Below are 13,573 nucleotides of genomic sequence, written 5' to 3' on the forward strand. Positions count from 1 at the left end.
TACCACATAGAACCATAGGATATCAGGTTGGAAGGGACCTCAAGGATCATCTTGTCCAGCCTTTCTAGGCAAAGCATGACCTAGACTAGATGTCCCAGCACCCTGCCCAGCTGAATCTTAACAGTGTCCCGTGTTGGGAAGTCCACCACTTCCCTGGGGAGATGATTCCAATGGCTGATTGTTGGGAGACATCCAACTGCAGTGCATCCTGAAGGAGGGTGCTGAAGGAGGCTCTGCTCGCTGCGACCCCTTGGGTGCAGGCAGGGTGGCAGCGGTGGTGTGACAGTGGTGGGGTGACAGCAGCGGGGCGCAGGGGCCAGCAAAGACCCATGTGAGCCCTGCAGCCCCGGGGTTTGCTGCAGAGAGAGAGAGAGGAAGGAGGCGACCTTGCTGCCCTGGAGAGAGGAAGGAGGCGACTGCAGAGCTGCAGAGAGGAGCTGCAGAGAGGAGCTGCAGGCAGCGGCAGCAGCTCTGCCGTGCAGGGCTGGGCGCAGGCAGCTGCCTGCAGCTCCGTACCGGCACTGACCTCTAGCGGCAGCGGTACCGGCAGCGGTACCGGCAGCCGCGGCTCGCCGAGCGCCAGAGCCGGGGCGCGGTGGGTGCGGGTGGGTGCGATGAGGGCGCGGGTGGGTGTGAGGGTGAGCCCGGCCCTGTCAGGCTGCAGCACGGAGCTGGGCACCGCACCAGCGAGCTGAGCCCTGGCCCTGCCGCCCTGCAGAGGGGCAAGATGAGCTCTGCACCACGGCCTTGCTCGGGGCCTCTGTGTGACACTGAGGTCGGGTTTGATCACATCTCAGCTGAGGAACTCGTCCAGGCAGGGCACGTAACCGCCGCGGTCATCTCCCACTGCACTTGCAGCTCCTGGCCGTGCATCCACATCTCTTTCCGCTGGCTGCAGGAGCTGGGGGCCGTGAGGCTCTGCCTGCGCCTCTGCCATGGTTAAACACCTCCTGTTAGCACAGGCCAGCTCATGTCAGAGGTTGGTCCCAGGATAAAACAGCTGCTTCCCAAAGGGAGCAAGCATCCCAGTGTACATGGAAGTTAAACCTGCATCCCATGCTCTTCTTGTGAGCTGGGTGCTTTTAGACCACGTCTTCCCCCTCCAACCCTGAGTTAATTATTAGGGGAATTGTTGCATTTAACTTAGAAATTAGTTTAACTGTGCCTCAAATGCTGTTTTTCACCCTAGTTGAAGCACAGTGTGTGTGTGTCTTCTTACTGCTTTGAAGAACCTAATAAGAAGCTCCTTAAAGTGATGCAAGGCTAAAAGCTAAAGGGTTTTCATAAATTTAACATTAGCTTAACACTTCCACCGGGATTTCAGAATACCAGACTCGAGCCAAGTAATGCAATTGCTGCCTCTCCAAGGCGCTGTTCCTCTGCCTGCTGGACTGGGGGGGCTGGGGGGGTGCTGGGGAAGAGACCCATGATGCTCACCCAGGGCAAAGAGCTGTGAAATAACAGGACAAAGCTGTCCTGGCTCTGGGGATGCCCAGTTGGGATCAGCCCGGAGATGCAAAGGGGGACATGAAAGATGCTGGATGCACCAGCGTGTTTGTGCCACATGAATGCTCCTGTTTGTTAACTCCCTCACTGTTGTAGAACTTTTTCCTTTTAAAAAGGAAAATAAAGGTTTTGTTTCTAAATCTCTCAGGTGTGCAACACCCGGTGTGCTGGGGGTGCCCGGGCTCCAGGGGTGGGAGGCAGAGCTTCGGCCTCCCCTGCACCCCTCCTATGGCCTTGCGTTCCCATTGCTGCTTCCCTGCCCGGGACCTCTGGCAGCAATGCTGACACTGGGGAACAGCCTGAGCTGTGAGGGGTCAGTGTGGGGCTGGCCACAGCTCTGCCCTACCAGGGACCAGCTCCATCATTCCCACCAGCCTCTCCAGCTGGCGCAGCAAAGCTGCCCTTTGCTCCCGACAAGGGGCGGATGGGATGGAGGCAGCAATGCCTTTCAGGTGCGTTGGTTTAAATTCTGGTTTAAATTGATTGTGGGTGCAGCATTTGGGTTTGCTGTGTTGTGAAGTTAAGTCCTCAGGGGTTGGAATAGCCAGGATTTGGAGCCAGAACATTGGTTCTGAGGAGCAGCTTTTAGTGGGCTTGGAAGCTCCTTGAAATAGCATCTCGGCATGCTCCTGGGCTGTTTCCTGAGCACCAAGGGCATCCTGTAACCCTGCGTACCCTATAGCTCTGAGGGGCTCGGGAAGGGACCCCCACTTAGGCAGACAGCAGGTTTTAGCTTTCAGTCTGTGGAGAGTACTTTCTGTTCAGCATTCCTGGACCTCCTGCAGGGGAGTTCTGCTGGGTTGTTTGTGGGTTCCTAAGGGTGAGTAAGGACCAGTGGGAGAGCCGGGGTCCAAGGGGCGGCTGCAGCCCCGGAGCCTGCCCTGGTGTGGTGCTGGGGGGCTCAGGACCCCGTCGCTGGGCTCCGTTCCACCGGTGGCTGACCCGGGCACTTCGTGCCGCTCGGCTCAGGCTCCGTTGTCAAACGGGCGGGGCCGGGGGAGCGGCGGGGGCTGCGGGCCGGGAGCGGAGCGGATCCCCGGGGCTGCCCCGGGGGGCGGGCGTTGTGTAAGGTTTACGTAACGGGGCACGGCGGTGTGACACCCCCCACCCCGGTCCCCCCGTGCCGAAGGAGGCGGCAGCGAGCAGGAGCCGGCGCGGCGGGACCGGGACCGGACCGCGCTGCGGGACCGGGGCTCTGCGGAGGGGCTCCCCGTTCCGCGGCATGGCCTCGGGCAAGGCGGCGGGGGAGCGGCGCTGGGAGCTGGTGCGCTGGTGAGTGCGGGGCCGGCGGTCCCGGTGGATGCTCGGGGAGGGGCTGAGCTTTAAGGGGGTCTCGGCTCTGGTGTGGGGATGCTCCGAGCCCGGGGTGCCCCGGCTGCTGGGCGGGGGGAAGAGGGGAGCCCCGGCAGGGGAGGGCTCCGCGGGGTGGGGTGGGGGGGCACACACGGGACTCGGCCCCTGCCTGGGGAGCTCCGGGGGTCGCTGCTTGATCCCGGTTGTGGTGGGACCCCCGGAGCGGCTGCTGCAGCAGGGAAAGGAGGGGGGTGTCACCTCCTCGGGCAGCGCGGGGGTATCTGGCATTTGGGGACCCGTGGAAGTAGACGAGTTGGATCCCAAAGAGAGTTCCTGTGCGGAAAGTGGCCCTGAACCACACAGGAGTGGTGTGGGAAGCAGCAGCAGCCTGGTGTGTTGGGGGGCTGCCTCTGGGACACTGGGATGCTTTGGGGCATCCTGGTGTTGTCTGGGGGTGGAGGGTGCTGAGGCTGTGTCAGGCTTTGGGGACCCTCAGCCTCAGATGAGGATGGATGATAGCAGCACCCTGAGCAGCAGGATGGGCTGACGTTGGAAACAAGCTCTCCCTGAGTCTTTGTGTGTGCAGTTGTGTAGTTTGTGACGTCCAAGGCTTGTGACTTTTGAGCAGGACGCTGTCACGATGCCAGATGGTGACCGGGGGGGCTCCGATGCTGCTGATGTAAGAGTTGGGACCAGGCCCAGGCTTGTTCTGGTACCGGCTGCTGTGGAGCAGAGCCAGGATGGAGCTGGAACTCCCGGTGCGGTGGGATCCTTGTGAACCAGAGTGGAAATTGGCTGAGGATTACTCTAAGCTTGTGAAGCTCTTTTCATTGTGTTTCCCCCCTCAGCAGCCGAGGGTACTTTGCTTCGTGCACACTTAGATTCCAGCTGTTACCGCGGCTGCTGGGCTTGGCCATTCTGCCATCCCTGAACTTCCTTCCCAAAAGCCATCCTGGCTTGCCTGCCACCACTCTGTGCAGTGCTGTCACATGCAAGAGCTGCAGGGGAGGGCTGGGACTGCACCATCCCTGCTTGCTTTCACCAAGACAATCAGGTCACTCTGTGCTGAGGACACTCCTGGAGCCTTTTGGGTTTCCTTCTGCTGACAGCAGGAGGTTCTGGCTCTGTCACTGCCCCCAGCTCTGGCAGGACCTCACATCCCTGTGTTGGATGAGTTCGGGTGGGCAGCAGAGCACTGAACAGCTCCGGACGTGTCCCTGCTCAGCAGGGCTGCAGGCAGCCCGGGGCACAGTGGGGCATCCCCTTGGCCCATCCAGGCAGCATGGCCCGATCCCTGCTGTTCCCGGCGGGATTGTACCACCCAGAGCAGACGTGTGTGGAGGAGAGGACCATGAGCTCGCCCCAGCCCTGGCTGGGTTTTGTGGATGCTGCAGCTGTGTGCGTGTCTCCAACCAGCACCACGGAGGCTTTAAATAATTAATGGCTTGCTGATGAAATTTCATGTCCAGAGGAGGGTGTGTGAAGTGCAGCTGGCTGCTGAGATGGAGGCAGGCAGCAGGACTCCGCTCTGAAAGATGGGAACAACTGCTGTCACTGACACTGTGCTCACTAAACAGAGAACCTGAACTTCTCTAATCAAGATAGCCACCAATTCATCACTTGAATATTATTTAATAAGCCTCAGCTTCTGGCCTGACATTCAAAATGATGTTAGAAAGGCATTAGCCTGGGCTTGGTGCTGGTGAGAGCTGTGCGGGAGCAGTTGGAGCAGGCTGTGCTGCTGAGCCGGGTACTGATGCTGCCCCTCTGCCTGCCAGGGATGTACAGTGAAACATCCTGGGTTGCTTCGGAAGTGCTGGCTCCTCGAAAGGGTGCCCGGTCCCAGCCACAGCCGTGCGCCCGTGGGAGCGTCTCCTGATGGGCAGAGAAGGATGGGGACTTGCAGGGATGCAGGCAGGGCTCCGGTGAAGGAGGCGGTGGAGCCGCGGCCGGCCCTGAGCCGCCCTCCCCGTCCCGCAGCTCCCCCACCCTGCGCTGGTGAATATTCCAGTCCCTGCTGTTATTTTTAGGTACGTGCGGGAGGGCCGGTTTCGGATCGAGGAGAGGACGCTGACGGCGTTCCAGTGGCTGTACTCGCCCCAGCAGCACCGCATCCTCAGCCGGGCGGACCTGGGCTCACCCAGCAGGTAAGGGGGGGCCCGGGGCTGCAGGAGCATTGACGCATCCCCTCCCAGTGCCACTCGCTCTGCCTCAAGCCCTCGTAGCTTTGACGTGGGTCTCCTGAGCCTCAGCCTGTCTCTGGGGCCCTGTGAATACCTGGACATCTTTAAACAGCAGTAAAATGAAGTCCCAGATGCAGCAGCTGGGAGCTGCAAGCATCCTCTAAACACCCCTCTGGTATAAAGCAGTGCAAAGGACAAGTTACTGCCTGCCCGTAGTTTTTTAATCCTCCATGCTTTTGGTCACACAACCTTTGAGGACCTGCTTTATGTGTGCAGCACACCTGAGATTTAGTTAAAAACCAGATTTGGTGCCAGGGTATGCAGATCTCCCAGCGTAAGTGATCTCTGGACAGTATTTGTTCTGATACCCTGGTCTGCTGCTTAAGCTCCCTCCATCACAGCTCACTGAGGCCATGTCCTGGGCATGTGCTGTGGCTTTCCCTGCTGATGCACATGTGTTGCTGTCGGTTTGGATCCCAGTGTTTGGTGATAGAATGCAATTAACATAAGAGCCCTGTGGGCCTCAAGACACATACAGCGCAGTGTCTGTTGTGCTGCCCATTAAGAGCACTGCAACACCCAAGTCCCCGGGTGGCTGAAAGCTTTTCCCTCTTTGTTTCTGCAGCAGTTTTTCTCCTTAAAGCCCTCAGGTCTTTATCTGGCCAGGGTTGCCTGGAGCAGACCAACGGTGGGAGGGTGGCTGGGGAGGGAGGAGGTGCCTGAAACACAGGGTGGGGAAGGGCTCTTGGAGGCACCTCGCAGGGTGAGGGGTCTCTGGGAGGTGCACGGTGCTCTGGAGCCCATGGGCTGTGTAGGCAGGGCTCTGTCCTGCTCCCAGAGGTGACATCCACACCTAGAAGAGGCTTGCAGGAGTGAGGTCCCTGCTTCCCTCGGCAGCAGCCATGGTGTGCAACCTGGCCGCATCCTGAGACAGCGATTCCTCTGGCTCCCACCAGAGAGGCTTCCCAGAAGCTGCAATCACCATGCCGGTCGTTAATCTGAAGTAATTATAGGAAATTGCTACCAAAGGCTGTGTAATCTCACCCCTGACACAAGTGCATCATGCGGCATGTGGAACATCAACGTGTGCAACGTCATTTACAATTAGTGTGAAGTACCACTGGGGTTAATTCCACTGGATGCAACTGATTTCCCAGTGGGCAGGGGAATTACCTGGAGAAGTCTGGTAGAGCCAAGAACAGCGCCTGCATTGCTCTTATGGGGGTGAAACCTTCACCTGGGCTGCAGCTCGGGCTGTCACCCTGAGCAGCCCAAGTGCAAATCCAGCTGGGTGAGTCCCAGGTTTGCCCAGCTGACTCTGAGCAGAGGCAGAGCAGCCTGCTCAGGTGGTGCCTGCGGCCAGGTCCTGCTTGGGGCACAAACCTGAAGCGAGCTGGCTTCAGTGGCTGCTCCACAGGATGGGAGTGAGCTGTGCTGGGGATGCATCACCACTTCCAAGCATCTTGTTTGCCCTGCAGCCTCCTGGTCTGGTGGGCCCGGTGAGCAGGCAGCTGTGCCCAGCACCAGTACTTGTTTCTGCTGTAGCACATTGCTTGAGGCTGCATCTAAGGCACATTATGGTGCCTCAGGTGGCACACTGACACCGGGATGATCTGTGGCATTTCAAGCTGTTGCTTTATTTGTCACATTCACTGGATCACTGTCTCTGTTTTGCACTAACTGCTGCTGCTTTGCATAAGGGTAGTGACACGGCTGGGGGCAAGAAGGGAGTTGTATGGCTGTTTGTCACCTCCTGCAAACACTGGCCTGGTCAAGTGGTGTGTGTTACTGGTGAGCTCCACAGGGACCAGGCAGCACAAAAAGAGAATTACATTAGTTTCCTTGAATTGCTTTAGGAACCGGTGGGACCAAACTTGTGATGATCAGGCTGTGCTCTGGTGCAGGCTCACCTTTGGGCTCTGCTGGGGGACAGCAGCCTGAGGCTGGGGTAGAAAGAGCTAGAAAGGAGGGGCCTGTCAGTGGGAACGGGAATTTTGCTTTTGCCTTTCCCTTCAGTGGGTCCAGACTTTTGGCCCTGGAAGCTGCTCTTTTGTCAGGTCTGTGTCTGTAATTCTGCTGTAACAGATGAAGGAGCTCACATGAAGGCTAAAGTCTGCTTTCAAAGCTGAATTCAAAGAGGGCTGCTCCATTTTCTAGCTATCTTTTCCCAAACCAGCCCTTTCACTCTGGGCACTGCAATGACCAAGCTCCTCAGCTCTCCCCGGTGGGTGCTGCTCCAGTGACCCCCCCGGCGCCCATCACGACTTGACCCTCACATTCTTTCCTTCCCGCTGCAGGGACCCAGTCCCAGTTTCCAGCTCCCTGATGCGCTTGCCCTGAGCAGCTCTTGCACCTCTCCCTGTGCGTGGGTGAGGCGTTGGGGCGGCGGCAGCCCCGGCTCTGCCATTGGGAGCGGGGCCGCGGGTGCGTGGCCGGGGGTCTGCGGGTGCGCAGCGCCCGGCGCAGGCTCCTGGGAGCCCGGGGCTGCGGTAACGCTCGCACCGCACCGCACCGCCCCGCGCAGGGGCTCCAGCACTGCCGGCTCCGCGCAGCGCGGCGAGGACACCGGGTAAGGGGCGTTCCAGGCTTGTGGAATCGGACCCGAGGGCAGCGCACGGCGGGGCTGCGGTAGCGGCGGACGGGGATAGCAACACCCGGGTAAGGCTTTAACGGGGGGGTTCAAGTCTGTGTTTGTCCTTGTTTTTACGCTGCTGGTCTGCATGCAAATGTGAGGCAGAGCCGGCATTGCTATTGTTGAAGCCTTTGCAGTTCTCAGCTCCTCGGTTTGCATTTAAATACGCGGTGACTGCTTGAGGCTCTGTGTGTCGGGCTTGGGGACTCGGGGTCTATGGGGTCTGGGTGCCGGCGCCCTTGTTAAACAGGGAAAATTCAATGAGGAAACTTCAAAAGGTGTCTCCAGGGCTCTGCTCCGATGTGTTGGGGGTCGTGGTGTTGGTGCTTGCTCTGAGCAGCTCACCGACAGGGCTGTGAGGGGTTATGGTCCTGCCTTTGCAGGGCACCCCCTTTGCGGAGGGGCCCCAGATTCTTTGCATGACAAAAGCAGGGCGCAGAGATTGTTCGGAGCCTCTGTGCACCCAGCGCCGTGTGCTGGGGTGACCCTCCTCCCCTCTGCCTTCGAATGAGACTGCAGCTTATCTCTGCCGGAGGAGCGGTGTAATGTCTGCTCACATGCAGAGCACCGCTTTTATCCGGCTCGTCTCTGCGGGCAGAGCACCGGTGGAGCCGGTGTGCGAGCTCCGTGTCGCCTGCATCCCTGGCGTGGACGGGATGTGAGATGGAGCCTGCCAGGGGCTGCCTTGTTTCCTCATCTGCTGCACGCTCCAGGCTCCACTGTTTTATTTAAGCCTGGTTGTTGTTTTAGTAGCACAAGGGACATAATATCTGTCCACACGGCACGATTTATTGGGGTTGGGAACACGCCAAGGAGTTTAAATTCAGATTCAACAAGAAGCGTGATTCCAGCCAGCAGGCTCGCTGTGTGCACCACGTTTAGCAGCTACCTTGTCCTCCCCAAAGGAGGATTCCTCCCAAAGGGCAGCTCACAGTAACCACAGCAGCAAAAACACCTTTTTGCTTTGCCCCGTGTTTGTTTTATCATCCTTCTTCCCCTTCATCCCGAAGTGTATCCGTACAGCAACAGGGTCCTGGGGGCTGCTGGCAGAGTCCCTCTGTTGCCATTGCCTGTTGTGTACCTGGAGTCAGATGCTCTGGTTGTCGTTAGCGGCTGCTGTGGAAACAGGAGCAGGACTTCAGCAGCAACAGTAGGAAGAGGCTTTTTTTTCCAGGAGCTAAAACCAGCTCATTCTGCCTAGACCTCTTTCCAATTTTGTGGGGGTAGATGAATCCCTGCTTGGAGTTAACATCTGCCTCCAAGCTGGATGCCAAACCAGGAGGAGCTGTTCCTTGACTCTGCTTTGGATCTAGTCCAGCTCTTTGCAAAACCCACCCAAAATGGTGGAAGAAGGCAGGTGACAGTGGTGAGATGTAGCAGGGATTTGAAGAGCTCGAGTCCAAACTCTGTGTTCAGATTGCTGTATTCAGGTGGAACCAGGTGCAAGTTTGGCCTTGAAGCTGAGCCCTGACTGCTGCCTGGATCTCGCCCTGTTCCAGCATCCTGGCTGTCAGCAGTGGCTGCTGGAGCTGGGCAGCGTGTGGGGTGCAAGTTGGAGCTGTGAGAGGTGGTGTGAGGGCAGGAGCTGGTTCTCCAAGCCCAGCTCCCCACTGCTGCCAGCACCCACTCGTGTAACATCCTCATGAATGTGCTGAGCATCACTTAGAGCTTTTTTCTTTCTTCTGCTATTAGGAAACTGTTCCAGAGATTGTTTGTATTAAAGACTAGAAACCTCCTAATTTCCAGACAAAGCATATTCAGGTCTATCTCATGCCCATGCGTTCTTCCCACCCCCATGTTTTGCCAGCCCTTGTTTTTAGTTTAAGCAGTTCTTTTTCTGTCTTGCCACAGTTTCTTCCTAGCCTGCAGTTGTATCGCTCCTGCGTCTGCTGTGTGAATTGGGCCAAATGCTCCCTGGTTCTGCTGGTCCAGCTGTACACTGGTGCCAGCCTGCTAGTAGGAATGGGGCTTGGTTGGGTCTTGCCCTAATGCATCCTCCCTCCACCAGTCCTGTGGTGCCCGGGTGGACAGGCAATGAGCTCCTGTAGCAGGGGACCGCGTACTGAATGCGGGATGCACAGTGGATGTGGAGGTAGCCATGGTAACAGTGCCCAGGGACCAGGCACTGGGAATGGTCAGCTGCTTGCCTGCCTGCCCCCTGCCTGCAGCAGGGCTGCCCCAAGTGTGGGATGGGCACTCTGTGGGCAGTGGTACCTGCCCTACCTGGGGCTGGGCTGCCTCTGGAGCAGGGATGTGGATACACAGAGAAACCTTCCTGCAGGTTTCTTGGGGGAGGCACCGTGTGCATGTGGACATGGGCATCTGCTGCTCTTCTGAAGTATCCCCTCTTGGGCTTAACTTGCATGGGAAGGGACATGGATGGAAGAGGTGGGGAAACCACACACGCAGTAACAGTGTGCTTGAACAGGCTCTTCCCAAAGAGAGAGCCTCTTTGGGGATTTCCCTCACTAGCAAGACATCTCTAAAATGGGTGAACCTGAGAGAATGAGCAACTCTGTACATTAAGTTCACTGTGGGCTGAGATTTTAATGAGCCTGGAAGTGTGTGTGGTGACTTTGTGTGCAGGGCTGTGAGCAGATGAGATCTGTGTCGTGTCCTCCTACAGGGAAGAGCCAGGTTGTGTGATGCTGGCAGAAACCCGTTACTGATGTGTGTCAGGCTGGGTACCAGGGAGCATGTGTGTGTCTAAATGTGAATGCTGGTGAGGCTCTTGGTGCTGCAGGGTGCTCAGCAAACTCAGTTACCCCAGGAGGCCCAAAGGCAGGAGCCAGGGACCAGAGGGTTGTGTTCACATCCCCTGATGCTCTGTTCAGAGCGAGCCTTGGAGGGAGGGGGAGTGATGTGCTTCATGAGGTTTGCTTCAGGCTGTCCTTGCCTCCCCTCGGCGCTGCTTGGAAATGGTGAGATCAATACTGTAAAGAAAAGACAAATTAGGATGGATGGACTTCAGACCCAGGAACGGTTAAACACATTGATTTCTGCTGGTGGTGTTCGCACCAAGCCGGGCTTGCAGGGTTTGGCCTTGTTTTCCTCTGCAGTGGTCCCACAGAAGCGTTTCTGTCTCTGCCAGGCTGCGCACGGCCCCTGCTGCTCGTCCCCGGGTCCCACTGCCGATGCTCCCCAGGATGTGGGTGACAGGCCCTGGGGAACGGCCCTTTCTGTGCTCCCCCCCTTGGCTGGGTCGGAGTTTGCCTGTTCTGGCTGCTTGCTTCATTCTGCAGCTGATCCTCCCAGTTAAAGCTCACATGCGTTGATCCCTCCCTGCTGGGTTTAACAAGTGGCTGCAGAGAGCAGGCAGCTCGGCTCTGCTCCCCGGGCTGTGCCTGTGCCTGTGCCTAAGGAGCAAAGCTGCTGGAGCTGGTCAGTGCCCTGTGATGAGCAGCCCTGATGGAGGCAGGCAGGTATCCGGAGCCTGCTCTTGGCTTTACAGTCCCTTGGCTGCAGCTCAGCTCTTGAGTGACAAACAGGGTCCCCCTCCCCGGTGCTGGGGCTGAGGAGCCCTGCGGCAGCCGGTGGGTGCTGCAGGCCCATGGGCTGTTGAGCATCAAATAGACACCTTTGAGAGCAAGCTGGGTTTTGTGGGAGCCTGCCGTTTAAGACACGGAGTTTCTCACTTCATCTCACTTCAGCAGCACCATAAAGGGGAGAAAATACTGTTAAAAATATTCCATGTACTGAGTCAGAAATAATTCGGACCCTATTTTGTTTGCTTTCCGTGTTGAGACTGCTGATATGTACAGCGTGTTCTTCCTGCCAGGAGAAAACCTGATATTTCTGGGTGCCCACAACCTTCCTTGGAATCATAATAGAAAGATGAATACCCTCAGCGCGCCGCATGCAATATTAAAGCACTAATGATGCAATCAGTTTCTCTTAGCCCCAGTAACAAAGGGAAGAATTGTGCTGCCCTTCCCGGGCAGTGTTCTGCTCTGCGGTGCAGGCTGAGGATGCAGTGTGTGCCCATGGCTGCAGCCCGGCCCATGCAGAGGCACTGTCTGTGCTCGCATGGACAGAGGGTCAGCCCCACGCTGTGGTTCCCCATTCCATGGCTGCCTGAGTCACCCGGCTGCTGCGGGAGCCTGGAGCAGCCCTGGGAATGGGAGCAGCAGGTTCTGCCCATGCTGGCTGCACCACAAAGGGTCCCTAGCTGCTGGGGCTGAGCCGTGCAGTGGTGCTGGTGGCTGGTGGCCTGGCTAACCCGTCCTGCTGCTGCTGCTGTGTGCACAGGAGGGCTGGCTGGCAGCTTTGGTCCCCTGGGAGGAAGGTGCCTTCAGAGCCTGCTTTCTTCTGTGCCAAGAGTTCATGTGTTCACTGGTGCTGAGGGTTTGGCGGTCCCACTGGCAGCATACGTCATAGGATCCCAGGCTGGTTTGTGTTGAAGGGACCTTAAAGCTCCTCCAGCTCCAACCCCTGCCACGGGCAGGGACCCCTTCCACTAGAGCAGCTTGCTCCAAGCCCCTGCCTCCAACCTGGCCTTGAGCACTGCCAGGGATGGGGCTGTCAGGGGCAGTTCGAGCCCTGCAGTCTCCTGTAGGGGATGGGAGCTGAGCTGGGCTGTGCACAACCAGCCTGTGTTTCCCTCTGTGAGCAGCCCAGCAGCGTGCGCTCATTATCCCCAGCGCTGCTCAGTTATCAGAGCTCTGCTATGGCTCAGCCTCGCGCTCCCTCCTCTCTTGTCTTGTGCCCGGTTGGGGTGATGGAGCCACCCAAAACATGGGCACCTCTCCTGCACGCTGCTCCCCTTTGAGCTGCCTGGGGGGCTCCAGGGTTGGTGTCCTTCATTATCTATTAAGGACATGGAACTGTTGGAACAAGTCCAGAGGAGGCCACGAGGATGCTCAGGGGCTGGAGCACCTCCCTTATGAAGACAGGCTGAGAAAGTTGGGGCTGTTCAGCCTGAAGAAGAGAAGGCTGCGTGGAGACCTCATAGCAGCTTCCAGTGTCTGAAGGGGGCCTATAGGGATGCTGGGGAGGGACTCTTCATTAGGGACTGTAGTGATACGACAAGGGGTAACGGGTTAAAACTTAAACAGGGGAAGTTTAGATTGGATATAAGGAGGAAATTCTTTCCTGTTAGGGTGGTGAGGCACTGGAATGGGTTGCCCAGGGAAGCTGTGAACGCTCCATCCCTGGCAGTGTTCAAGGCCAGGTTGGACGAGGCCTTGGGTGAGATGGTTTAGTGTGAGGTGTCCCTGCCCATGGCAGGGGCGTTGGAATGGGATGATCTTAAGGTCCTTTCCAACCCTAACTATTCTATGGTTCTATGATTCAATATGTGGCACCCCCTCCCTGGTGGCACTGAGGGTGCTCACCAGGGTTGGGAATGTGGCTGGGGTACACCGGGGTGATGGGCTCATGGCTCTGGCAGAGGCCCTTGGAAATGTTAGTTCTGTCTGGTGCAGATGGCACCAGGGAGTCACCATCCTCCCCCAGGCCTTTGTTTCTTAGTTTGGGCTGATCAGTTCTGATCTGCCTGCTGTGAAAGGAGGAGGGATTTCTTTTATCCTTTTGTTTTTGAGCTCAGCTGTGTGAAATACCCCGGGGGGGAAGAGAGAAGCAAGAAAATATCACTGCAGACACACTCCTTCCGGATGCCTCCCGTGCGGGTGAGGTGGTGCTGGTGGGATGTGCTGAAACAGAGCGGGGAGCCTGAAGGCTCCTGCGGGCTTGGAGTTGGGTCCCTGGTGTGGTTTTAACCTTTGCCTGGTCCAGATGCTGTTTGTCACCTGTGTCTGGGGTGGCTGTCATGGCTCTGGCAGGGATGAGGAGCAGGGAGAGCTGCCCTTTTCCCCGGACACCCTTGGGTACTGGTCCTGCTGGTGCAGGGTGAGGTTGGCATTGCACGGAGCTGCCTCGCACCTCTCCTCGCAGTGGGAAATGGAGGCAGCTCCCCCGTGGCTGTGCCGTGGTCCTGCTCTCCTTGGCTCTGATATCCTAG

General features: G+C 57.8%; 1 protein-coding gene across 1 annotated transcript in view; it reads left to right on the top strand.

Annotated features, from left to right (window-relative positions):
- The first annotated feature begins 2,668 nt into the window (after positions 1-2,668).
- RAP1GAP2 (RAP1 GTPase activating protein 2) overlaps positions 2,669-13,573 on the top strand; it is a 57,090-nt gene continuing 46,185 nt past the window's right edge. The window contains exons 1-2 of the mRNA XM_057419987.1: positions 2,669-2,778; positions 4,830-4,946. Coding sequence (XP_057275970.1) covers positions 2,729-2,778; positions 4,830-4,946 — 167 coding nt within the window. The 5' untranslated portion in view covers positions 2,669-2,728. The remainder of the gene's footprint in view (positions 2,779-4,829; positions 4,947-13,573) is intronic.

Source organism: Pezoporus wallicus, unplaced genomic scaffold (genome assembly GCF_028554395.1).
Source record: "Pezoporus wallicus isolate ANWC-B61680 ecotype Strahan unplaced genomic scaffold, APGP_CSIRO_Pwel_v1 contig_12814, whole genome shotgun sequence".
Lineage (NCBI taxonomy): Eukaryota > Metazoa > Chordata > Aves > Psittaciformes > Psittacidae > Pezoporus > Pezoporus wallicus.